We start from the raw sequence: 24181 nt of genomic DNA, 5'->3' as shown, positions 1-24181 counted from the left end.
TTAAGGACCTGTATTTCGGGTCTTCGCAAGTAGACAATTGGCCAAAATAACGACAGTCTGGCGTTTGGAAGCGTCCATTTCGCTCAGCAGGAAAGGCTTGGCCTCTGGGGGCCACGGGCGCCCGGGCCGGGCCGTGGGGCTGGAGGCCCTGAGAGCCGGGCGGGTCCGGGGAGGGCCGGAGGGCAGGCTGACCGCTGGGCTCCGCGGGGGCTCCGGCCGAGGGGGCGGGGGCTCCGGCCGAGGGGGCGGGGGCAGGCCGGCCTCCCCCGGGCGGCTCGGCGAGGGCTTCGGCAGGCGGCAGCCCGCGGGTGCCCGGGGCGGGGGGCGCGGCCGGGGCGTCTCAGGCCGGCGGCAGGGGCGCGGCGGCGGCGGCGGCGGCGGCGGCGCAGCCCACCTTGTTGCTGAAGAGGCGCGAAAGGCTGCGCTTGCGGGCGGCGGCGCGCGGCGGCGGCGGCGGGGCGCGCGGGAGGCCGCGCACGTCCCAGAGGCGCAGCGCGCCGTCGTGCGAGGCCGTGTAGAGCACCTGGCCGTGCACCTGCGGGCGCGGGGCGTGGGCGGCGCTGCAGGGGGCGCCCCGCCCCCCCGGCCGCGTGCGCGCGGGCCCCGCCACCGCCCAGGACGCCCGATGGGGAAGGCTCGGCCCCGGGGAGGCTCTGCCCGCCGGGGCGCGCGGCCGCCCGGCCCCCTCCCCCTCTCCCCTCCGAGCGAGCGGACGCGCAGGCGGGCTCGCCCTCGCTCAGCCAACCAAGCCCCCGGGCCGGGGAGAGGGCGGGGGCGCCTACCTGGATGCAGTTGATGATGAAGGCGTGGCCGCGGAACACCCTCCGCAGCGCCCCGGACTGGGCGTCGAAGGCGCGCGCGCGGGCGTCCCCGCTGCCCGTGAACACTGTGAACACACGGCGCCGCTGGCCTCCCGCCGAGAGCCCTCGTCCCCTCGGGACGCCGCAGGGCCGCGGCGGGGAGAATGCCAGGGACCCTCTCCCGGGCCCATCCACCCATCACAGGGATGCCATAAAGCAAACGGGAACCGGCAGAAGCCCCTTGGAAGGAAGGAGGCGGCACCTTCACTCGGTACGTTCCCGTGAGTGCAGGGTGACGACCGGGGCCCGGAGGCGACAGCGGCTGCCCCACCGCCCTGCGGGTCGGCCTGCCCTGTCCCTCCGGAGGACCACCTGCGCCCAGCTTCCCACGCTCAGGCCGTTGGGTGGAAGCCTCTGGCGAGGCTTAGCTTCTCTGCCGGGTGTTTCCGGCAGCTCTGCAGCCCCTGCCTCAGGGGGTCATCCCTCCCCCCACCCTAACCCTAACCCCCTGGGGGCATCCTGTCCTAGGGGTGTCTATTCCTTCTCCCATTTCCTGTGTCCCCTGCCTATTCCCGGGTTTTCTGCTAAAGCCACTAGCGCCTGTGGCCGTGGAGGGGAAGCTTCGTGTCCCGGCCTCCTCAGCTCCTCTCCTGCCTTCCCCCCCAGCAATGCAGTGCGGTTGCTGGGCACCCTGAGGGTGGGAAGAGGGTCCAGAATTAGGTCTGGTCATCCTGGAGCCTGTTGGCAAAGACCGAGGACCAAGCTCCTTAACGGCGGGCCGCAGGCAGGGCCTGTGGGATTTGCGGCCGCGGCAGGTTCCATCCCAGCCGCCGCCACGGGGAGGCGCTCGGGGCAACATTCTTCTTTTTAAATTAGAGGTCCCCGGCAGGAGCGGGGGTCACAGTCACACTTACAGGCTTGGACGCAGGAACAAGGGAAAAAAGAATTTTTTTTTTGCGTCAGACACCTAAATCCTTAGGGCATCTCAGACTCTATTTTCGGAAATCCATTGTATCTTCATCTAACAACTGTGCTGTGAACTTGAATTTTCCACTGTGGCTCCTCCCCCACCCGAGTCTGCTCCCTCAGTCCTGTACTAGGAAGATGACTGTCAGGTTCAGCTCCGTGTGGGGCTGGCTTCTTGCTGCAGTTGTGGGGGGGGGAGGGGGGGAGAGGATGCTGATGGCAAAATGTAACATCGGGGATCGTTTTAGGAAAGAGATGTCCAGGAACCTGGGAGCCCCACGCCCACATAGGTGTGGTGAGGTTGTGGGTTTTGCTTCCCCAGAACAGTGCCTGTCTTCTGGGTGTGCCTTGGGTGTAAACAACCGGTGGTGAGCCAGTTCGACAGAGCCAGGAAAGCCCAGATGTGTGACAATTTGAGACAGAGAGCTTGCTGACTATCCACTAAGGCACTCTGCCCTTCTTTCTTTCCAAAATAACCCTGACTGATCCTGGCAGCAGTGTCCCCAGATAAGAGATTTTATTATTCTGTCTCTTTTGCAGGCAGTGGTGAGAGAAATGTATGCAAAAGTCTATGGGTGGAGTTTCCAGGAAAGATCTTCAAAGGGGCCTACTCATCAAGGAGGCACTTCCTTTTGCCCTTCCCTCCTCTTCTTCCTGCCTGCCTAAAACATATGATGGCTGGAGCTCCAGCAGCTATCTTGAACCATGAAGCTCCCTTAAAGACAGAAGGAACCTGGGTGCCTAACAACTTTGTGGAGCCATCCATTCCAGCCTAGACTGCCAGCCTCGGAAATTCTTCTGCCTGAGAGAATAAACCGCTATTTCATTTAAATCCCTGTTATCTGGACTTTCTCTTATCTGTAGTCAAACCTATGCCAAGTGAAGCCAAACCCACACAGTCCTCAAGGCTGGCTGGAGTTAAGTGGTGTCACTGTCTCTCTTGAGAATTAGAGAATGTCCTTGGGACCTGCTCTGGACCTGAGGTCCTCTGAACCCGCAGGTCACTGCGCGTCCTAGTGGGGTAGACAAGGGGAGAAGCCCCACACCCTTATTTGGAACTTCTTTCACTGGAGGAATGAACAAGTGCACAAAGGCCGCCCTTGGCCACTGACCACACTGACTGGCAGCTGAGGCTCAAGGAAGGAAGAGGCAGACAGGCCTGGGCAAGGGTGGCAGGGCGCGAAGGGGACAGGCAGGCTGGGGCTACAGGGAGCGCGGGGGTCACTTACAGGTGCCCGCGTGGTACTTGAGGGCGCTCACGCTGTGTCTGTGGGCCGCGAACGTGCGCACGCGCTCGCCCGTGTCTGCCAGCCAGCACTTGACCGTCCTGTCAGCGCTGCCCGAGTACACGTGCCGGTTCACCAGCTGGGGGGGGAGGGGAGGGGGGAGGGTCAGCACTGGACAGGGTACTGCGGGCCGCAGGGTGGGGGTGGCTCAGAGGCCCCTCCAAACCTCTCTCTGTGTGATGGGGAGGGGCACGTGGAGGTCCCAGCGGGGAAACCGCGCGCGAGCCTGAAGTGCCTCTGCCCGTGGGTCCCACCCAACCGCCCACTCTGGCACCCAAGGTCACGCTGCTACCCCCTTGCCCGCAGGGCAGTGTGGGTCAGGCAGGCCCGGCTTCACATCCTGACTGGCCCTTGGTCACGTCACTGACTCTGCTCTCAGCGGCTCTACCCGCGGATGAGGATCACGCCAGCCCCTCCGTCATGGGGCTCAGACACGACCACACAGCGCTCAACACCTAAGAGCAAGGACCAGAAGATGTCAGCCGGCACAGCCACGGTTACTGCCAGGCATCTCTCTTTAGCAGTTTCCTGCTGAAGAACAGCGTGGCCCTCGGGAAGGTCAGTGTGACTCCACCTGTAGCTACTGCTGTTCCCTGGTATCGTCCCAGCTGAGAAAAGGGTGCCCAGGGCAGAGCTTTCACACTGGACTTCTGCTTGAGGAAGGGCAGATAGGAGAGAGAAAGGTCTAGAAGCAAGCTGACTGGCTGTGATGTGTGTGAGGTAGCCCTCTGCTGGGCCCGGAGCTGGACACCCAGGGGCCGTCATGGGGTCCCGACGCCTGCCCCTGGAGTCAGGCTCCCCCACTTCCCGCTCGCCCCTGCCAGCTGGAGCGGCATTCACACCCCTGCTTGGTGTCGCAGGAGGTAAGGAAGGAGCCCAAGAGACAGGGGAGGGCATGAGGAGGCTCCCCTCCCAGGAGCACCCCTGCCAAGAGAGACAGTGTACTAGCCCGAGAGAAGCCCAAAGACTATTGAAGTAATTCTGCAAATTTCCCTGGAAGAAACACCACGCACCCCAGAGAGCGCCAGGCCAGCGCCGCACCTCTGGTTATCAGAGACACAGAGGAGAACCAAAGGCCAGCTGGCTGATGGCACCCGGCCTCCCCCCGCTTCGCAGGGCCCGGGAAGAGGAGGGCAGGCTACAAGCCCCGGAGACAGCCATCCAGGACCCTGCTGGGGCCCGGAACGGGCATCCTTGACACGTCCCGAGTCCTCCTAGCTCGCGTACACACCTCCTGTCTCGCCACTTTCCACTCCAATTCCCACAGCTGACTCAGTTTCCCCATATTATTTCCCAGTTTAAACCCCGGAGAACAAGACTCTAGCCCAGCACATCTTTCCACCTACCGTGGCCACGGCATAGGTCAAACTTGGCCTGGACCAATCGCTAAGGCAGAGGGGGTGGAATCTTGTGGAGCACGTCTGGCCTCCTGGAGGCAGAGGCTGTGGTGGTTTCCTGCGGACCGAGTGGGCAACAGGCCTGACCTGCATCTCCCAGGCCCTGCCCTACGGTCCTGCTGGGGGTTACAGCTGGCCCAGCCAATGGAACCTGGCTTCTGGCCTCTCCTACTGAGGGTCCACTCCCCGAGGACAGGGCCACGTGGGATGCCTGTATACCCGAGGGCTCCAGCAGGGCTCGGGACATCACCCAGGCCCCTCTGTCTGCACCACCGTCGACGAGAGCAGGGCTACCTGCTTGGCACCCTGACCTGCTCTCGGCCTTCAGGGCCCCCCAGCCCTGCACCTGGAGCCTGGATGTGGCCCGGCTTCCCAGGCGCGTGTGTTCTCGCTGTCCCCTGAGCACGCTGGGCTCACACTGTCCTCCCCTTTACAAGGCCCCTCTGTGCTGACCCTCCCCCCCCCCCCATCTTTTGTGGAAAAGCTCCCCCCGGGCCCCTGCTCATGCTGCCCTGCACTGTCTGCATCCTGCCCCTAGGCAGATCACGCCTGCCCTCCTGGCGGATCACGCCTGCCCTCCTGGCGGATCACCCCTGCCCCCCAGGCAGATCACCGCTGCCCCCCTGGCGGATCCCCCCTGGCCCCGTGCTTCCTGACTGCCCAGCTCCCGAGGTGAAAGGAAGATGCCTTCTGCTCACAGCGGGTGTCCCGAGGACGCAGGGCCTGGCACGTCTGCCTAAAAGCCACCAAGCAGCACACTTTCAAAGCACAAATCCCGAGCCCAGGGGCTGACAAGCGGGCGGACACCTCACTGCTGACTTTGGCTGGTTTCCTGCAAGGACACCCGCGGGGAGCAGCAGGGCGGCCCGGGGAGACCGGAGAGGCTGGAGGCAGATGGGGAAGGCAGGACGGGCGGGACTCCCTCCCAGCAGCCGAGGCAGCTCCGAGGGGAGGGGGCTCGCGGGCCACCTCCCCGCGTGTGATCCGCCCGAGGAGAGGGCAGGCCCGGGGCTCTGCAGCCGCGGCCCCAGGGGGGCACGCCTCACCCTCCCCGCCGCTCACGACAGGCCAGGCCCCGGGGCGGCGGGAGAGAAGCAGCTGGGCCAGGCGGCGAGCAGGGCCAGGCGCAGAGCACAGCCGGGCTCCGGCCCTCTGCCTCCTGTCGGCAGAGGCTCCCCGACTCCAGCATGGTCTGGGCCCCGACACGCCATGGAAAGCTGCTTGTTAAAAGCACAGCTTACGTGTCCAGTCCTGGGTTCAAATCCTCTCTCTGTCCTTTACCCGCTGTGAGACCCTGGGCAAGCAGCTCACCCATCCTGAGCCTCCGTCTTCTCAGGTTCAAAATGAGAGACGCCGCCCTGAGAGGTGGCCGTGAGGATGGATTCAGTAATGCACGCGGACCGGCCTCACCTGGGAGCCGGTACGTGTCCCTAAAAGGGCAACAGCAGTGTCTGCCCCAGCCCCTCTGGCTTTGGCAGGACAGTGCTTTTGTAGGAAAAGAACAGAGCACCCCGAGGTTGCCGCAGACGGGCAGGGGTGCGCCCCTCGCCCTCAGGCCGCCCCACACCTGACGGCGCCTTTCCTGTCCCTCTCTGGCTGCATTTGAAACGTTTATGTCTTTAGAAAGATCTGAAGTAAGCATGACACGACATTAATATCTCATTTCAAAGGTGGGTACACAGGTGTCTGTTTTACAGTTTGTTGTTATATTTTATGTTTGAAATAGTTCATAACTAAAATTTTAAAAACCATAAACATAAAAATATGAAGGGACAGGAAAGAGTCTCCACTTTCCCTTTCTTCACAAGAACCACCCAGCTGAGTTGAGCTCAGCCCCTGGGAGCTTCTCTGAAGAGCGGGGGGTAAGGGAGCAGTCCCCCCGCCGGTGGTCAGTGGGCTTGACCTTGAGTTTGTTACTTGGAAGTCAGCCCTCGCCTCAGCTCTGGCCCACCTTCTCCGTGGGAGGTTGTGCCCTCCTGGCTCCACCCCCGCCTGGCTTCTGGAACCCTCTGGGGTTGGTGTGCTTGACCCTGGATACACATCCCATAGTGAAGGGAAAAGGCAGAGGCCCCTCAGGGCTGGGTGGATTTCTCGGGCCTCGCCTCTACTCCCGGAAAGTTCGGAGTGGGCCACAGCCTGCAAGGAGGCGGGAGGACGCTGTGGTGGGGACCTCATCCACACGGCCGATGGTTCAGAGGCAGGCATGGGAGGCTGTATAGCTCTGTAAACTTCCTCTCTTCTCCCCAACTCTGAAAAGGCTGCCCACAAGTTTATCTCAACACACAAGGGCCTGACCTGTCTCCCAGGGACAGTGTAAACAGTGCAGCTCCACAGAACAGGGAACAGGCTCCCCCCGGGATCCCCGTGGTCACCTCTCACTCAGCCCAACAGGACACTCCCTCACTCTCTACCTGCCAGCATGACTGCTTCCTCCCCAAACGACGCCAGAGGCCAGGCCGCAGGGCTCACAAAACCACCCTGGGTCTCCAGACACCCGGGAACCCCCGCCTGTCTCTGCAGGGGGTCTGGGAAGGCAGCCCACACCTCGCCCACCTGGGAGGGTCGGGATTCAGTGAGGTCCCCAAGGAAAGATCCTTCCCTGGCTCAGGTGGCTCGACCTGCGTGCAGACGTGCAGGGAAGGACAGAGGAAGGAAAGAGACCTGAGCCGAGGGTCACCTCGTGTTCGGAGAAGGTAAGGTGAGTGAGAGGGACACCCCCGACTCCGCGCTGTGTTTCACACTCAGCCCGCAGGTGACAGCAGGGTCCGAGGGATGGCCCCACATGGCCAGGGTCTCACTGGCCGGGGCCGAAACTGGCTGGTGGCCCGAAAGGTTCTGATCGCAGGGGTGATGTGGGGGAGCCTTTCTGTTAAAGGAGGCAGATCAGGAGAGGAGAGAAAGGGTCTTCCTGACCCTGTGATGGGGAGAAAGAGGGACCGTGAAAAGTGGGCAAAGCCGTCACACCCGAAGGTCACCTGAACCTGCATCTCCCAAGTCGCGGCACACCTAGATCTGAGTCTGTACCAGGGGACCGCGGCAGGGAGACTCACTGATGCGGTGCCCACACTACAGGGAGGCAGCCCACCTGTCCGCGCCCTCCGTGCCCCGGCCCGCCTGCTTCCTTGGGGCCCGGCCCCTCCCCAGTGAGAGGGACGTCATGTTAAAGCAAAGGAAGCCGGGGCCGGTGGGTGTCGGAGGAGCCTCCGTTTCTCAGGAAGGCACCAGGCTGTCCGCTGCAGGGATGGTGGCCCTGGACCCCGTCAGACAGAACTTTATCCTCCAACTACTCTGGAAAGTGGGGGCTTTTCTGCCTCGGTCCCACTGTGGGGCGAAGCAGGCTGTGACTTAACAGCTAAGGAAGCAACGAACCAACGAACCAAAGAACCGCATGTGTCCTGAGGCAAGGACTACTCCTGTCCCGGCGCCAGAGCGCCCGCCTCTGTGCCCGTCTCTTCAGGCTCCACTGTCAGACTGGCCTCTACGGCGCAGCCTGCAGCCCCTCACGCCGGGGGCAACTCTCCCTGCCTCCTCCCGACTTGGACCCCCGGGGCCTCCACACGCTGCCCTGTGCCCACCTTCACCCTGCCCCGGGGCCTCCACACACTGCCCTGTGCCCACTGTCACCCTGCCCCGGGGCCTCCACACGCTGCCCTGTGCCCACCGTCACCCTGCCCCCATCCACCGCCCAGCAAGGCCTTCTCCGCACTCCCCCACCCCCCACTCCCTGACTGGGACCCATCCTGGACAGACTCCGGTGTGTGCTCCGGGGAACAAGACTGACTCCTCCCTGGGAGCGCCCCATCCCACCCCAGGAGTTGGCCTTGCCCCCGTGGTTCCCACGGGGAAACCTGCAGATGGCCAGGCTCCCACCAGCTCTGCTCCCAGGCTCATTCACTCCCCACTGCTGCGCCGGACACTGGGCTCCACGCCCTGCAGGCTGACTCCAACCCTGGAGACAGACCTGCTCCTGGCTGGCACCAGGAGACGGAGCCCGGAGAGCCCGCCCAACCTCAGGAGTTCAGAGCCGACCCTCCACGCCCCACCCAGGACGCATGCCCACGGCTCCCTGCGCGTCTCTTCCCCATCACACACAATGCTGCCTCCCAGGTGCCTCCCGGTCCCGCCTTCATGCTCCCATCTCCCCAGATCCCGGGATCAGATATCAGGTGGCCTAAGGACCTACTCTACAGCACGGGGAATTACACTCAATACTCTGTAATGCCCTATATGGGAAAAGAATCTAAAAAAGAGTGGATATATGTATACACGTAACTGATTCACTTTGCTGTACACCTGAAACTAACACAACGTTGTAAATCAACGATACTCCAATAAAAATTTTAAAAAATCGAAGTTACAAAAGAAAAAGGAAAAAGAAACCAATTCTCAGCTCAGTAACAACCCCCCCACCTTGTCCCCCATCACCCTGTCCTTAAGCAGGGTTTGAGTTAGAAAAATGCAATTTATACAACCAAACAAATATGGCCCCTCTGGGTTTGCCAGGGGCCAGAGGTCATTCTATCCAAGCAAAGTGGAGCCCTTCTCCACTCCACTGGTCCTGGGGCCCTGGGGCTGCCCTTCACCCCCAGAAGCCACAATGGGTCCCCTGGCCTGGCTCTCCAGGGGCCTGCAGCACACCACTTCACTGGTGACTCCCCCAGAGCCGTGGCGCTGCTGAGCACTGCACCCCAACCTGTTCACCTCGGGGGTGGGAACTGGCCTGGAGAAGGGCTATGGCCACAACCCCGGCCAGGAACATCCAGACCCTAATGTCCAGTCAGAGGGAAGGACCATATCCCGCAGACACGCCCACCAAGGGCAGGCTGCCCATCCCAGGTGCTTCCTAGCAACAGTATCACAGGGTGACTGGCATGGACAACAGGCTCTGCAGCAGGCACTGTGTCCGCTCTCAACTCACTAAATCCTCACGACAACCCTGGCGTGGGCACGTCTGTAATCCCTCATCCGAACCTCGGGGCCGATGCGTTTCAGGAGTTTGGGGATTTGAGGAACACACTCGTGTTTCCACTGCAAAGGTACATGTATCCCCAGGAAGTGGGATTAAACTGAACTACAACCAGCCTCATATCTGCTCAGGCCAGGCTCTGCCACCAAATGAGTTTTGATACCAAGTCTAAGAAAAAAACCTTCATTTTGGAGAACTGGATTTAGGAACTATGGACCACAGTTCGTGGTAGACATAATCCTCACCTCACACGGAAGGAAAACAAAATTCATGTACTGACGATAGCCCGAACCCTGGTATCTGTGAATATAACTGTACCTGGAAATAGGGCCTTTAAAGAGGTAATAAAGTTAAAAGGAGGGCATTAGGGTAGAACCTCATCCAGTATGACTGGTGTCCTTACAAGAAGAGGAAATCTGGACACGGAGGGAAGACTGTGTGAGGACACAGCAGGAACGGCCGTCTACAAGCCAAGGAGAGAGGCCTCAGAAGAAACCAACCCTGCCAACACCTTGATCTTGGACTTCCAGCCTCCAGAACCGTGAGCCAATCAATCTCTGCTGTTTAAGCCGCCCAGTCTGCGGTACCTTGTTACACAGCCTGAGCTGACGAGTACACTGGGGTGGGGCAGCAGCGCAGAGGATGAGCCAGGGGCCTCCCTGGCAGCCAGGCAGCTCTCACCTCCAGACAGATGACGGAGCCCTGGTGCTCCCGGAACACGCGCAGCTGCTGTCCGCTCTGGATGTCCCAGGCTCGGATGGTGGCATCCGTGCTGCCAGTGAAGGCCGTGTCGCCAGGCGTGTCCAGCACCAGGCAGAGCACGGCGCCCGTGTGGCCCCGCAGAGTATGGTGGCAGCAGCCGCTGGCCACCTGCCACACCTTGGCCGTGCCATCCGTGCTGCCCGTCACCAGCAGCCCCCCGGCCACGGCCTCCTCCACGCAGGGAGCCCCGGGGAGGTCCCGGGGGGCAGAGTAGGCTAGAGTCAGCACACAGTTGCGGTGGCCCCGGAACTCCCGGGCCACCTGCCCCTTGTCCACACTCCAGGCGCGAGCTGTCCGGTCATAGGAGCTGCTGAAGAGCTGGTTGTTGGAGACCAGGATTCTGGTGGCAACAGGGGAAGGGTCAGGGGTCAGAGCACACAGGGCTGCCCGGCAGGCTGGCGTCTCACACGCTCAGTGAGCCCACGCGACGCACGAGAAACGTAAGATGATCCCAGTGACTGGGAGACGCGAGTCTGAGAAGATCTCAAGGCTGAGGAATCTCGGGCCCCCTGCTTCGGGGGGCGGTGAGGGGGCTGGCAGGGCCCACGGGGAGCAGAGCCTCCCAGGCAGTAAATACCATGATTCTTATTCTCATTTCGATATATGCTAAGAACTTCTCCGGGGAAAATACACATCTGCCTTTAGCACAGAACTCTGCGTATAACTTCAGAGGGCATTAGGGCGGACCCTAATTTACACACCACCCGCAAAGGGCAGCGGCCTTAAGCTGGAATGGGGCGTGTTGTCCGTGTGGGGACAGAGGGGTCAGGACCCCCATCTCAGTGTCAGAGGCATCCGGTGCCCCCTCTTAAAAAGTCTTGCCTGTGAGCCTAGCGAGGGCAGGAGGGAGATGAACACGGAACAGAGCAGACCTTCCACCGGCCTCTCACCTCCAGGCGGTTCTCACTTCCCACAAGTCATTAAGGAAGCAGGGCAGGAAAGCACACTCTCTACTGCTGACGGCTTCTCCCTTAATGCCAGGTGGTACGGTTTTCATGATGTGTGTGTTTCCAAAGGGAAGTGACGACGTGGCACCCTGGGTGATGTTCTGGGGGTCCGAGTCCTGCCAGGTGTGGCCTGTGACGGCAGGGACGCCAGGCCAGGCCCATGTCCCCAGAGGCTCACACACCTCTGAAAACACGAGAAGCAGCGAAGTCCATGTCCTCACCCAGAGACTTGGCACATCTGTGAGCACCGCTACTCAGTAATGCACACATGCACCCAGAGCTAGTGTTGAGAACTGCCAACTGCTCGGAAGTAGTTGTGTGTGTGTGTGTGTGTCTACTTGTGTGAACATGTGTGTGTTGTGTACGAGCCTGGGAGAGTCTACACCTGGCCGAGCATCACTTCCAGCCTTAATTGTCCAGATTTACTCTTGAGGAGCAGCTGATGAGCTTCCAGGTACAACCTGCGGGCCGGCTGGTCACCTGAGATGTGGCCGTATCCCACCCACCGCATCCTGCCAGCCCTTCCAGCCGCTCACAGCCTCACAGGAGGAGGTGCCCAGAGGCCCACACTTTTCCTCAGTCACAGGCTGCTTTCTCAAGAAAGACTGCTGGGAAGAGGCCAGCAGGAGCTGAGACCGGGGTCCTAGTCCCAGCCCTCCTCCACCCCTGCCCGCCGGGGGGGTGCGGACTGGTGGCCCAGGTCCCCGGGCCTCTCACTAAGGGGTGGGGGTGGGTGGGGGATAAAAGTTCAGCTGCAGGAGGCGGGGGCTGGGCCGGAGCTCTGCTGGGGTCCCCGCTGGGGTCCTTCTCCACTCAGAACCGTCCTGAGTCAACACGACGCGTCTGCCTTTCCGCTCAGGGATGCGCCCTTGCTCCCCAGGCAGTTAATGATCGGTCATTTCCACCCACCATGCGCTGGACCACGAGGCCAGGTGGGCCCCACGTGGACCCGGGCTCCACAGAGCCCACGCTGCCAGCGCCCCCTCTGGCTGAGAACTCCCTTCCCTCTCCACGCCCCCACCCACCCCCGCCAAACGCCTGCCCGCCCTGGGCCCTTTCCCTGCTCAGTTCGCTCTCCAGGCAGGGGCCCGTCCTGGCCAGTGAGGTCACGAGGGCCCTGGTGCCCAGACTCCTGCACATACCAGGCGTTCCCTCGGGAGTTTGAGAGGGGCCCCAAGTTACAGAAGTAGTGTCCAATTGACCTGATCTGCAAGCAATTCCCATGGCTCAGCTCAGACCCAAACTCAATCCATTTTCAGAAAAACGCAAACCTCCGTGACAGGGAGGGGCTGGGATATTTTCAACAGCAACACAGAAAGGAGAGGTTTAAAAATACCTTTGACTCCCTCTTCGGAACAACCCCCGTTCTGCTCCTCCCCAAACCCCCCCCACCCCCCCCCTCCGTCCACCACCAGGTACCAATTAAGCCATTTCCTCTGGAATCTGTTCCCATCGGTAGGAGCTGCAGCCTTCAGCGCCTTTCCCTGTGCCCAGCTGGGGGCACCTGTGCTGCCAGGGCCACGGGAGCGCTTCCAGGCACTCGTCTAAGTGTTGGTGGTGCCTCCCTGCCCCCCACCTGCAGCCCTGGGCAGTTAGCACTTGTCACATCACATCAGGGACACGTCTGTGCTGGGCCTTCCATTGCTACGTGCTCCTGACCACCTCCCCACACAGCCACGTGTGTTCCCCAGGGAAGCTAAGCACCGCCAGGGCAGGGGCCCCACAGCCTACATCTCTGTCCCCTGGGTACCATGAGGGGAGGCCGAGTCCTCACCGCCTGCCGCCCACGCTAACCTGTTCACAATGGATGTGTGTCCCCGGAACACCTGCAGACACTGCCCGGTCAGCACATCCCACTTCCTGATGGTGCAGTCAGCGCTGCACGTGAAGGCAGCTTCATCCTCCAGTTGGCAGAAGGTCACGTAGCTTTCGTGTCCTGCAGAGAAGGGGAGGAGACATGATCATAGCAGGGCCTGGCAGCTCCTGTTTTTTCTTTGAGAATGTTTGAGATGGGGAGGAAGGAAGAAGACAGGGGGCGGGGAGTGTTTGAGACAAGTCTGGATGTGACTAGCGCTCTGAAATGATGCTTTGAGTCTAGGAGCGTCTCAGGAACCATGGGGAGGTGGGAGCAATGCAGGGGCACGCAGCCTGCCCCGGAATCCCTCCTCCCTCCTCCTCTTTCCCCCCACCCCTCCCCCCCAGACCAGGGATTGAACCCACGGCCCCTGCAGTGGGAGTGAGGAGTCCTTACCACTGGACCGCCAGGGAAATCCCTGCCCTGCCCTCCCCCGCACCCCCCCCTCCCCGCCCCCGGGGCTTCTTAATCATCTCCTTTTAGTCTTCTTCAAACTTTTCAGCTGTTTGTATTCACTCAGTCATTCAACAAAACCCATGTTACAGAGGCAGGACATACAGAGGCCAAGGACATGGTCTTTGGAACCAGGATGCCTGGGCCAGCAGCCTGGTGCTGCTACTGGCTGCCCGTGGGCAAGTTATTTCACCTCTCTGTGCCTCGATTTCCTCACCTGAGATGGGGAGAGAGACGATGCCTATCTCACAGGGCTGCTGTGCAGGCTGTATAGATGCTAGGTGTGAGCTGTTCTTACGTTGGGGAGAGACACAGTGGTAGGTAGAATACTGGCCCCAAAGAGAGCAGGTCCTAATTGCTGGAATCTAGAAATGCTACCTTTCTTGGAAAAAGACACATTTACAGATGCAATTAATTAAGGATCTTGCGATGGGGAGATCGTCCTGGATATCAGGGTGGGTCCTACACGCCATCACAAGCATCCTTATCAGGAGGCAGAGGGACGTCCCTGGTGGTCCAGCGGGTACGCCTCCGAGCTCCCAATGCAGGGGGCACGGGCTCAATCCCTGGTCAGGGGATCCTGTATGCCGCAACTAAGATCCCGCATGCCACAACTAAAGAACCCCCTTCCCACAAGTAAAAGATTCCGCATGCCACACAATGAATGAAGATCCCACGTGCTGCAACTAAGACCCAGCACAGCCAAATAAATAAATAAATAAATACCTGCTTCCTTTATATATATATATATATATATATATATACATAAAGGAGGCAAAAGGAGATCTGAGGACACAGAGAAGGAGCTGTGAAGACAGAGCTGAGACTTGCAAGTGCTGGCCCTGAAGCCCTGAGCGATGTGACCACGAGCCAATGGGTGCAGCAGCCACCAAAAGCCGGAAAGGCAACCGCACCCTCCCCTACAGGTTTCAGAGGGAACACAGCCCTCACGGCGCCTTGATTTTGTCCCAGTGACACTGATTTTGGACTTCCGGGCTCCAGACTTGTGCCAGAATGAACTTGTCTGAAGGCAACCCAGTGCGATCACTGGTCACAGCATCCGCAGGACTCAAATACAGATACAGAGATAATTAAGACACATCCTCTGCCTTCAAAGAGAGCCGCCAGCCCAGAAGGAGGGACAGTCATCCGAGTGTGACACGTGCTGGGACAGAGAGTGACAAGGGTCAACAGAGCAGAAGCCCGGCTGTGGCAGGCGAGGAAGGGTCTACGTGGTACCTGTGTCTGTCAGCTAAAGAGGAGGAGCATCTGGGAGAGGATCCGGCACTCACCAAAGCAGGAGAGGCCCAAGGCCAGAATTCAGGTGTTTGGCAGAAACGGTGGCTGAAGCAGACACAGCGAGGGTGGAGGTCTGGGACAGAAGGAGGGCCCCTCAGTCTGGGGTCTCGGCCAAGGGCACCTGGTCATCCCTCTTATGGGGCGGTTGTTAGATCTTTTGACTCTCATCCTGGCTGTGGGGTCGATGTTTATACCTTGGGCACTATTATGTGGTCCCAGAAGCTCCCTCCCAAACACAATAGGGCCTGTTTTTCAGGTAAAAGTGTTTCCATGTTGGATATAACCACTTCCGACGGCAAACTGAAGCTGACTCTATTGGAGGAGAATTCAGGGACCAGAAAATCAAAGGAAGCAAAGGAATGTTTGTTAGATCTAAGAGCCATTTCATAGGTGAGGAGGCTGATGAATTCAAATAATAACGCATGCGTGTGACATATTTACTACATTAAGGATTTTGATCGGATTTTAAAATTTCACCTAGATATCTGGTACCCAGTAGATGGGGATTTCAAATCTCCTGGGCAGTTTCAAGCTGATTCACATTTTTTTTTTGGCCCAGGGTTCAAGCTTAGTTCCTCTTGGAAGAACCCAACTTCCTGGGTTCTAAGAAACAGGATTGTTTTAAAAAGTAAGAAAGAAACGTTTCCCATCTTCTTGGATAGCACGTACCAGGCCTCTAGGAAACAACGTTTGTGTGAATTAAGTAAACACTGGAAGAGGTTGCAGGCTGTTTCCCTCAAAGTGCACGACAGTTTAAAAGTCGAGGGCAAACGTGTTTGGTAAAACACAGCCCAGCTTTTTGCCAATCCCCAAATGTTTACAAAATATTTGAGGATTGTCAACGAGCTTCCCCTGAGACCGGATCCACCATTAGGAGGAGTCGGGAGGGCTGGGCACCATGAGAAGAGACCCGGGCGCTGACCAAGGCCAGGAGAGGCTCCCTCAGGGTGCCACCTCCACTCCGCCTCCTTCCATCCCATCTCAACAGCACCTGACGACAGGAAGGCAGAGTGCCACGTGGACCCACCAACCAGGCCAAAACAGCACTGAAAACCCAAGCGTGGCACCTTGACTCCACGAAACTGTAGCATTGACCAAGACCATGAGGGTGGGACAGCTTTTCTGATGTGTAAAAGAAAAAAAAAAAAAAAAAAGATATATTCACTGATTGCAAATCAACAGAAATATAAACAAAGACTTGAAGAAACGAGGTGATAATAAAAAGAAGTTTTTCAATGTAAAAAAACTCATCTCTGAAGCGAGGCCAGGCTGACCCTCTGCCCCCTCCGGGGTCTGGCCAAACTGGCAGGGGTGGGGGAGGGGGCGGTCCCTACAGTGGTCAAGGCTCTCCCCTGCACAAGCCGCTTCTCCGGAGCTAGACGCCCATCTCACATCTGACAACCCAAGCCAGAGATCTGGGCTCAGAGCCCTGCGGCACAGGGGCCGTGAGGACTGCAGAGAGCACCCCTGACTGTAATCTCCAGACTATAATCCACACGCCAAGGACAGGGCTGCACCGCCCCGCAGGGTCACCGGGGATGGGCAGGGGAGGGCTCGGAGGAGGGGGGAGCCCATCACATCTCCAGGGACCGCAGGGCCTCGGCCATGAGCTGTTGGAATTGTGCAGAATAAGCAAGAAAGCCAAACTAAAAATAAATACTTTTGAAAGGATGTAGAATGCAGATAAAATGTGGTTATTCTGTTCAAAAGAATAGGCTGAGGCTCAGGGTTTCCTGCCAAGGTAGCCGGCCCTCCCCGCCTCCCGGCTCGCATGCCCTTGGGCTTGCTGGAGGCAAAGAGACCCCTCCCCGTGCAGGAGACCAGGGTCTGCGGGGCAGGGAGGCCCGGAGTGGGCACGGCCCAGCTGAACACGCCGTCACCTCAGCATGGAAAGTGGAGCCTCCTCTGCCCCAGCTGCCCCTGGAGTCTTCCATCTGCCCCCGTGGGTTCCCTTCCCCTTCTGCAGCCTGCTCCCTGCGGCCCCCCACCCCCTGTGGGCTCCCTGTCCCCCTGCTGCCTGCAGGGTTCAGAGAGCCTGGAGCCCCAGGAGGGGTCTCTAGTGCAGGATATGTTGGCCGAGGCCCTCCAACCACAGTCACACCTCCCCAGCCATTTCTGGCGGGAGTCAGCCCCTACCCTCCCTCCTTCAGGCCTTGTGACAGCCCCGCTGCTCCTCACCGTAGGTACTGTGGTTCCCCGCACTCGGTCCACATTCTGCAAGCGTCCCTTAGCTAAACTTTCATCGAGATGCCATGTGTTTCCTGCTGTTATCTGAGCACGGAAGCCCTGCCTGGAATGGACAGTGTCTGGCAGAGCCACTGGGGATGCAGCCTGGGGCCACCCGCCCCCCAGCTCCCAGCCCGGCTGATGCGGCGTCACTGCTGCCACCACAGGGCTTGTCCTCAGCCCGGCTCCTCTCGCCCCACGACCTTGACCAGACTGCTCTCCTGCCTCCATCCCCGTTCTCCTTAATCCTCACCCACAGGGGCGCTCACCTCCCCCAGAGGTGGTCTCCGCAGAGCTGAAGAGTGAGTTGCCAGCGTGGGCTTCCTTCACACCTGAACTCAAAACAAACTGCTTTTTGAAGGCATTCTTCCTTGAACGGGACAAAGTTCATAATGATTTGTATATGCCTGAGAGCCCTCCCTGACTCCCACGTGCCCTTTTAAAAATATGTATGAGACGGTTCAGAAATCCCACTTCTGGGTCTAGACTCTAAAGAATGGAAAGCAGGGCCTGGAAGAGATAGTTGCACAGCCATGTTCACAGCGGCACCGCTCACGACGGTCAAGAAGTGGAAGCAGTCCAAGTGTCCCCGACGGATGGTGACTAGAGGAGGTGTATCAGATCCACAGGGCAGAGCAGTATTCAGCTCTCAAAAGGAAGGCCATCGTGGCCCATGCTACAACCTTGGGGACACTGTGCTGAGTGAAAGGAGCCACTCACACAAAGAGAAATAATATATCATTGCACTTATACCAGGCGCCCAGAGGAGTCAGGTTCCTAGAGGCAGAAAGTAGAGCAGTGGGTGCCAGGGGCTGGGGGAGGGAGGAATGGGGTTATCGTTCAATGGGGACGGTTTCAGTTTTACAAGATGGAAAAGTCCTGCAGGTGGTGGTGGTGACAGTTGCACAACATTTTGGATGTTTAGTATCTCTGAACTGTATATGAAAAATGGTTAAGTCAGTAAGTTTTATGTTATGTGGGGTTTTTTTTTAATGTATTTATTTCCTAGTGTGCCTCTTTCTTTTAAGTCTTTATTGAATTTGTTACAGTGTTGCTTCTGTTTTATGTTTTTGGTTTTTTGGCCCCTGAGGCATGTGGAGTTTAGCTCCCCAACCAGGGATGATCAGAGATCGGAACCGAAACCCTTGCATTGGAAGGCAAAATCTCAACCACTGGACCATCAGGGAAGTCCCATGTTATGTGTTTTTTATAACAATTAAAAACTGTCTCAGTGCTGGGCCAAGAGGTGAACCCTGACTATCTCAGCCCACCGAGTTCCTGCTCATCTGAAGTTCAAGTGCACACAGCCCCTCTATTTGGCAATCATTCTCTCAATCCAATCTGCAGATTTCCTGGGGCGGGATCCGAGACTCGTGTACCTTTGAACCTGACACAGGCACCCAGCACAGTCAAGGCAACAGGCAGGTGACGGGGGAAAGGGCTCTGCACCCAGAGGGAGGAGCGCAGAGGGCTGGCAAGCCTCAGTTTCCTCATCTACATAATGGGAGGATAAAGCGTTGTGAGAAGCAAATGAGGAAGAGCCTTGGAGCTGGCACAGCACAGTGCCCAGGGATGCTGTTCTCGTTTCAGGGATGAAGGATGAGACAGCGAATACGGTGAGCTAGGAACTCTTTATTAACTGGCTTGATGCCCCCCATGACCTTATGAGGTTAGGTTACTTTTGTCATCACCCCCAGCTCACAGATACAGAAACTGAGGCACATGCCTTTCCTGGTGGTCCAGTGGGTAAGACTCCAAACTCTCAATGCAGGGAGCCCGGGTTCAATCCCTGGTTGGAGAACTAGAGCCTGCATGCACGCTGCAACTAAGAAGCCCACAGGCTGCAATGCAGATCCTGTGTGTCACAACTGAGACCTGGCGCAGCCAAAATAAATAAATAAATACAAACAAACAAACAAACAAAAAAAGCAACTGAGGCCTGAAAAGTTATGTAACGGGACTCCAGCCCAAGCAGCCAGGCTCCAGAGCTCAGGCTCTTGACCATTAATGGTCCTTCCTGCTCCCTGGTAGCAAGTAGGGGGTGATCCGGATGGGCAGGCACCTGCCAGGCTTCTAGTGGGTAGGAGGGTGGTTTGTCCACACGGAATGGAAAACAATCACCACCCCCATCACGTTAGAAGATGCTGTTAGAAGGAAGCTTGCAGGGAACAGCCACAGTGGGCTGGAACCTCAGGCTGGTCCCTAACTACATGGGAACAGACTGGGACAGGAACTGCCATTTGGGGGAAGGCTGCTTATGCCACTGATCCGATGAGGTACCTTGAATAAGCAGGTACCCAAAGGATAAAAGAGAAAAAGAGGGGGAAGGGAAGAATTACATGAAAAGCAACATTTCCCTTTACAGAAGGCAATTAAGGCTTCTTTTTCACCGCGAGCACCAATCACATTTGAAAGCCAGTTCCATTTACTAAAAAAAGTTCACTGGTTCACAGTTCCTCAGGCGCAGAGCTCGGGGCCCTGGTTACACAGCCTCTTCTCCAGGAATCCCCAAGGGCGACAACTTGCCCGCCAAGCCTCCACCACAAGGAACTGCTGGGCTCTTCCTCTCCATCCCACCCCTGGGCACAGACTTCCTAAACCCTGCAAGATTCACAGAAAAGTCTCTGGCCCCCAATTGCTTTTGCCACCATGAACTAGTCTGCAGAAGGAAAACACATGGCAGGAGCTGCCAACCGACCGACGCAGCTCTGCCGACGAAATCCAGGCCTGACTCAGCAGCAGCCTCTCCTTCGAAGCCTTCTGTGGGCCCCGAGCTGCACAAGCAGCTGGCACTCACCTCGAGGTAGCAGTTTCCACGATGGGAGCAGAAAGAGCCTGGAGCTGGAGTCAGGAGACCTGCAGGGATTGGGCTGCCGCTGATCAGCCGTGTGGCCCGGGGGGAGCACAGCTTCTCTGCAGCTCTGTCTTGGCAAGAGCAGGAGCCACATAGTGGGTGAGATGCCCTTTCTGCCACTGACCGGCTGTGTGACCCTGCACAAGCCCTGCAGCCACACTATGCACCAGGGATGCTGACAACAGCACCTGCCTCACAAGGTGAGTGTCTAGAAAACACTTAGAATGTGCTGCACTTAGTAAATATCTGCACCTCCTGTTCTCATCTATAAACTGGTGTTTACAGCAGCACTATTCACAATAGCCAAGAAATGGAAGCAACCTGAACGTCCATCGACACGGGAATGGATAAAGAAGATGTGGTATATTTATACAATGGAATATTACTAGGCCATCAAAAAGAATGAAATAATGCCATTTGCAGCAACATGGATGGACCTAGAGATTATCATACTAAGTGAAGTAAGTCAGAAAGAAAGACAAATACCATGTGATATCACATATGTGGAATCTAAAATATGGTACAAATCAATACATCCAAGAAACAAAAGCAGACTCACAGACATAGAGAACAGACTTATGGTTGTGGGGGGCGGTGGGGGGAGGGAAAAATGGGAGTTTGGGATTAGCAGAGGCAAACTATTATACACAGAATGGATAAACAAGGTCCTACTGTAGAGCACAGGGAACTATATTCAACATTCTGTGACAAAACCTAATGGAAAAGAATATGAAAAAGAATATATATATAAATAAATATATATGTATGACTGAGTCACTTTGCTGTACAGAAGAAATTAATACAACATGACATCGTAAGCCAACTATACTTCATTAAAGTTTTTAAAATAAATAAAGTGCTGTCAATTGTTATTAATTTTTTTTTTTTTTTGCCACGCCATGCAGCTTGTGGGATCTTAGTTCCCTGACTGGGGATTGCACCCGGACCTTCAGCAGTGAAAGTGCGGAGTCCTGACCACTGGACCACCAGGGAATTACCTAAACTGCTGTCAATTCTATCCACCTCACAGTTGCAAGGATTAATAACATAGAAATATGTACTTAGAAGGGTATTTGTAAAATACAGGGCACCGAAATGTCAAGACATTTTATTAACATTTTGCTGATAGGAAAATTCCTACAGAGGAGCAGCTGGCTTTCCATGGGGGCCACACACGGATTATCACACCCCCAAAATACCTCTCTCACTAGTCTCTTAGTGCAATTTCAGGATAAGGAAAGGTTACGTTGGTCCCCTCTGTCCTTGAAACTTCTTAAAGTGCAAACCCTTGTAACAGAAGAAACGATCCTGGTAGAAACAGGCAGCAGTTTTCCATTCAAGAGCGTTTTCCCGGGGAGTGGGAAGGCCCCCAGCTAGGGCACCGGAGGGTCCGGCGTGGCCCCGCTAGGAAGCAGGTGCTGGCGTCCTGCAGGGACGAGGCGCTGTGAGGGTCACTAAAGTGGGTGTGGAGGCGACTTGCTAGGCACAGGGCTGGGTAAGGAGGGCAGGACGGTGGGCCCTGGGGGTAGAGCCAGGTGCCCCCCAGGCCAGAACCACCCGAGAAAGGACTGGAGCTTCCTGGGGCGGAAACTTGCCTACAAATTGGGCTCCCACAAGGGGTCCCAGGCCCAGGGCTCCCCGGGACAGCCGATCATCAGAGCCACCTCACAGCTTGTCAGAAATGCCACTTCTAGAGTTCTACCCCAAAGGCTCAGTGAGACCCGGACCTGGGAACCTGCATTTCTGAAAGCCCTCCAGATACAAGTGTCATGTTTGGGAAGCAATACACACTGGATTTACATGTTCGAACAGATCTATGCCTGGCAGCGTGTGTGACAATCTGTGAGAGGGGGCCAACTCCCCACGATCAGTCCAAAATGCATCCCTGCTGAGCTCTGAAATATCTACTCTCACGGATTTTATTTAAAACCAACAGGGTCAGGATCAGCCAATACTGAAGCTAATTTACTCGCCGTGCCTACATGAGCTGGGAGGCCTGGGGCAGGCCACCCAGGATTTGCTGATTATGGTGGAAAACCCGGCAGTGACAAACAACTGTGCACACAGCGCAGGCAGACTGGTGCCTCCACAAGGGGCTGCGGGGCCACTCAGGCAACAGAGGGACCTCACCGTCCTGCGCTGCAGGCACGTGACAGGGACACAGGGTAAGGAAAACACCCACCTCCCCATGAGTAAGTACACACAAATAAATCAGTACGGGTGTATTGGTAGGACTCTTTTATAAAACAATATTTACGCCTATGTGTACCTCCTGCTATTTCACGGAGTTTCCAAATGTGCCAAATTGCAGAGGAAATGAGGCAGGGAGAGAGCAGGGCAGGGTGGGCGAATGCAGAAGGGGGTTTTCAACGCTGCCCCCCCACACACCCCGGGTAAACCTCTGGCAAGCTACTTAACTCCATGCCTCAGTTTCCCTGCCTGCACGAGTGGGATAACAGTCCTACAGCGTGAGGACTGCACACCGTACTGCCCAGGCTGCGTCACAAGCCCCCGTTGCAAACACAATGGCCCCGAGGGAGAGGAAATGTCCGGCCACAGGTCACAAAGCCAGTGAGAGGGGAGGGACGGCGCTGCTTAGCTGCAAGGTGCGATTTCTTTTTGTTTGTTAAAACTGCTGTGAAGGAATTAATTTCACGCAGCGGTTGACAGGTGATCTGCGCCCTCGCAGCGGCGCCCCTCGGCTCACTGGCCCCGATCGCAGCCCTCTCTGCACGCCCACCCCACCCCGCGCTCTTCCACGAGGGTCCGCGGTGGGTGCGGGCTGGGCTTCGGGCAAGGGGTGTGCGGAGAAGCGCCCACGTCTCAGGCTGGCGAGCGGCGGAGAGGAGGACAGAGCGAGAGGTCGGAGGACGCGGCCAGGCGGGTCTATTGCAGGAGGGTCTACCTTTGCAGGAGGGTCTACCTTGCAGGAGGGCGCAGCACTGGCCGTCCGCGGTGCTCCAGAGCCGGGCCGTGCCGTCCTCGCTGCCCGTCAGCAGGCGCTGCCCGTCGGGGCTCAGGCTGAGCCAGTTGATGCCGCCGCGGTGGTCGGCGCAGACCCTCAGGGCAGACCCTCCGCCCCCCATCCCGCCGGTGGGGCGGGGGACGAGGAGGAGGCTGCGCCCCGCTAGCGAGGGGCGCCCCGGTATCCTCGCGGCGGCTCCCTGCGGCTGCGTCCCGCGGCCATCGCGGGGGCCCCGGCGCCCGGCTCCTGTGGAGGCACGGGGCGCGGGTGAGGCGGGGGACCCTCGCTCCCAGGCGCCCACCCGGCCTTCCCGCCCGCCGACGCCGCGGGGGCTGCGCCGCGGGGGGCGGCCCCTCGGGGCTCCCCGGCCCCGGGTGCAGCAGTCCCAGCCCCCCCGGCGCGGAACGCCTCCCTCCACCGCGCCCCCGGGGAAGACCCGCACCCCGCCTGAGCAGAGGCGTCTCGGGGCGCGCGGGAAAGCCGATCTCTTCGCCGAGCGCCGGGAACCGGGGGAAACCGGGAGGGGGAGCGCTCCGCGCTCCCGGCGGCGGAGCGGCGAACAATACAGTCCCGCCTGGCTCCTCCTCAGAGACCACCCCCCAATCTGTCCCCTCCCACTTTTCGGGCCTGCGCTCCCGCAGCCCCACCCCCACCCCGCCCCGGGTCTCTCGGGACCGACCTCAGCCCACGGTCCCCGCGCCCGCCCCGGGGATGCTGCGGACCGCTGGGTGCGCGAGGCTCCGCGGCGGCCCGGCCTGCGCCTCTGGGTTCCCGCCCTCTGCCACCCGCGCCAGGACCAAAGGCCGGGACGAGGAGGAGGAGGAGGGGGAGGTGGACGGCAGGGTCCGGGCTGGGGGGACGCGCACGCTGGGAACTCACTCGGGCCCGCGGCAGGTCGGCCCCTTCCAGGCTCCCACTCCTAAGGACCCTGCCAGAGGGACTCTCGGGGGACTTGGGGTCGGTCCTCCTTGTTGGAGAGCGCCCTTAGTCCGCCCTCGCGGGGGAATCACGTGCACACCCCGAATCCTAAAGGAGTCCCGCAGGGGGAGGGGGAGCGCCCCGCGCCCCCAGGCTTGGCGCGCGCCTCTGACGGTCCCCCGAGGTCTCTGCAGGAATCCCACGCCCCCGGCCGCGAGCCCTCCTGGAGCGCGGCTCGGCGGGTTCCCATTAGGCAGTTCCGGTGCCGGCTCCGCGGGGGGCGGGGAGGGGCGCCCCCCCACTGGGATCCTCCAGGTCCTAAAGGTAGCAGGATTTCCCTGAACTCTCCAGGGCTCCTTAGAGAAGCTAGCCGGGCAATCTCAGATCGGGTTTGTGTGTGTTTGGCGGGCGGGGGTGGGGGGAGGGGAGCAAGGTGGCTTTGGAAAGCCAGCCCTCATCACGACAACCGGACCTTCTCCTAATGGTT

At 58.6% G+C, this 24181-nt stretch overlaps 1 protein-coding gene across 1 annotated transcript; it reads right to left on the bottom strand.

Moving 5' to 3' along the window:
- WDR86 (WD repeat domain 86) lies at positions 1–23928 on the bottom strand. The gene is made up of 8 exons (XM_057731140.1): positions 23656–23928; positions 22735–23022; positions 12919–13060; positions 10097–10517; positions 2996–3131; positions 783–886; positions 395–535; positions 1–285 (listed from the first exon to the last, which is right to left on the bottom strand). Exons 2-8 carry the CDS (start codon positions 22895–22897, stop codon positions 1–3), a joined length of 1392 nt encoding a protein of 463 aa, XP_057587123.1. The 5' UTR covers positions 22898–23022; positions 23656–23928.
- Positions 23929–24181: the final 253 nt, after the last annotated feature.

The sequence above is a fragment of the Hippopotamus amphibius genome, chromosome 4, assembly GCF_030028045.1.
Source record: "Hippopotamus amphibius kiboko isolate mHipAmp2 chromosome 4, mHipAmp2.hap2, whole genome shotgun sequence".
Classification (NCBI taxonomy): domain Eukaryota; kingdom Metazoa; phylum Chordata; class Mammalia; order Artiodactyla; family Hippopotamidae; genus Hippopotamus; species Hippopotamus amphibius.
Note: the sequence above shows the minus strand (reverse complement) of the source record. Positions and strands in the feature narration are given on the sequence as shown.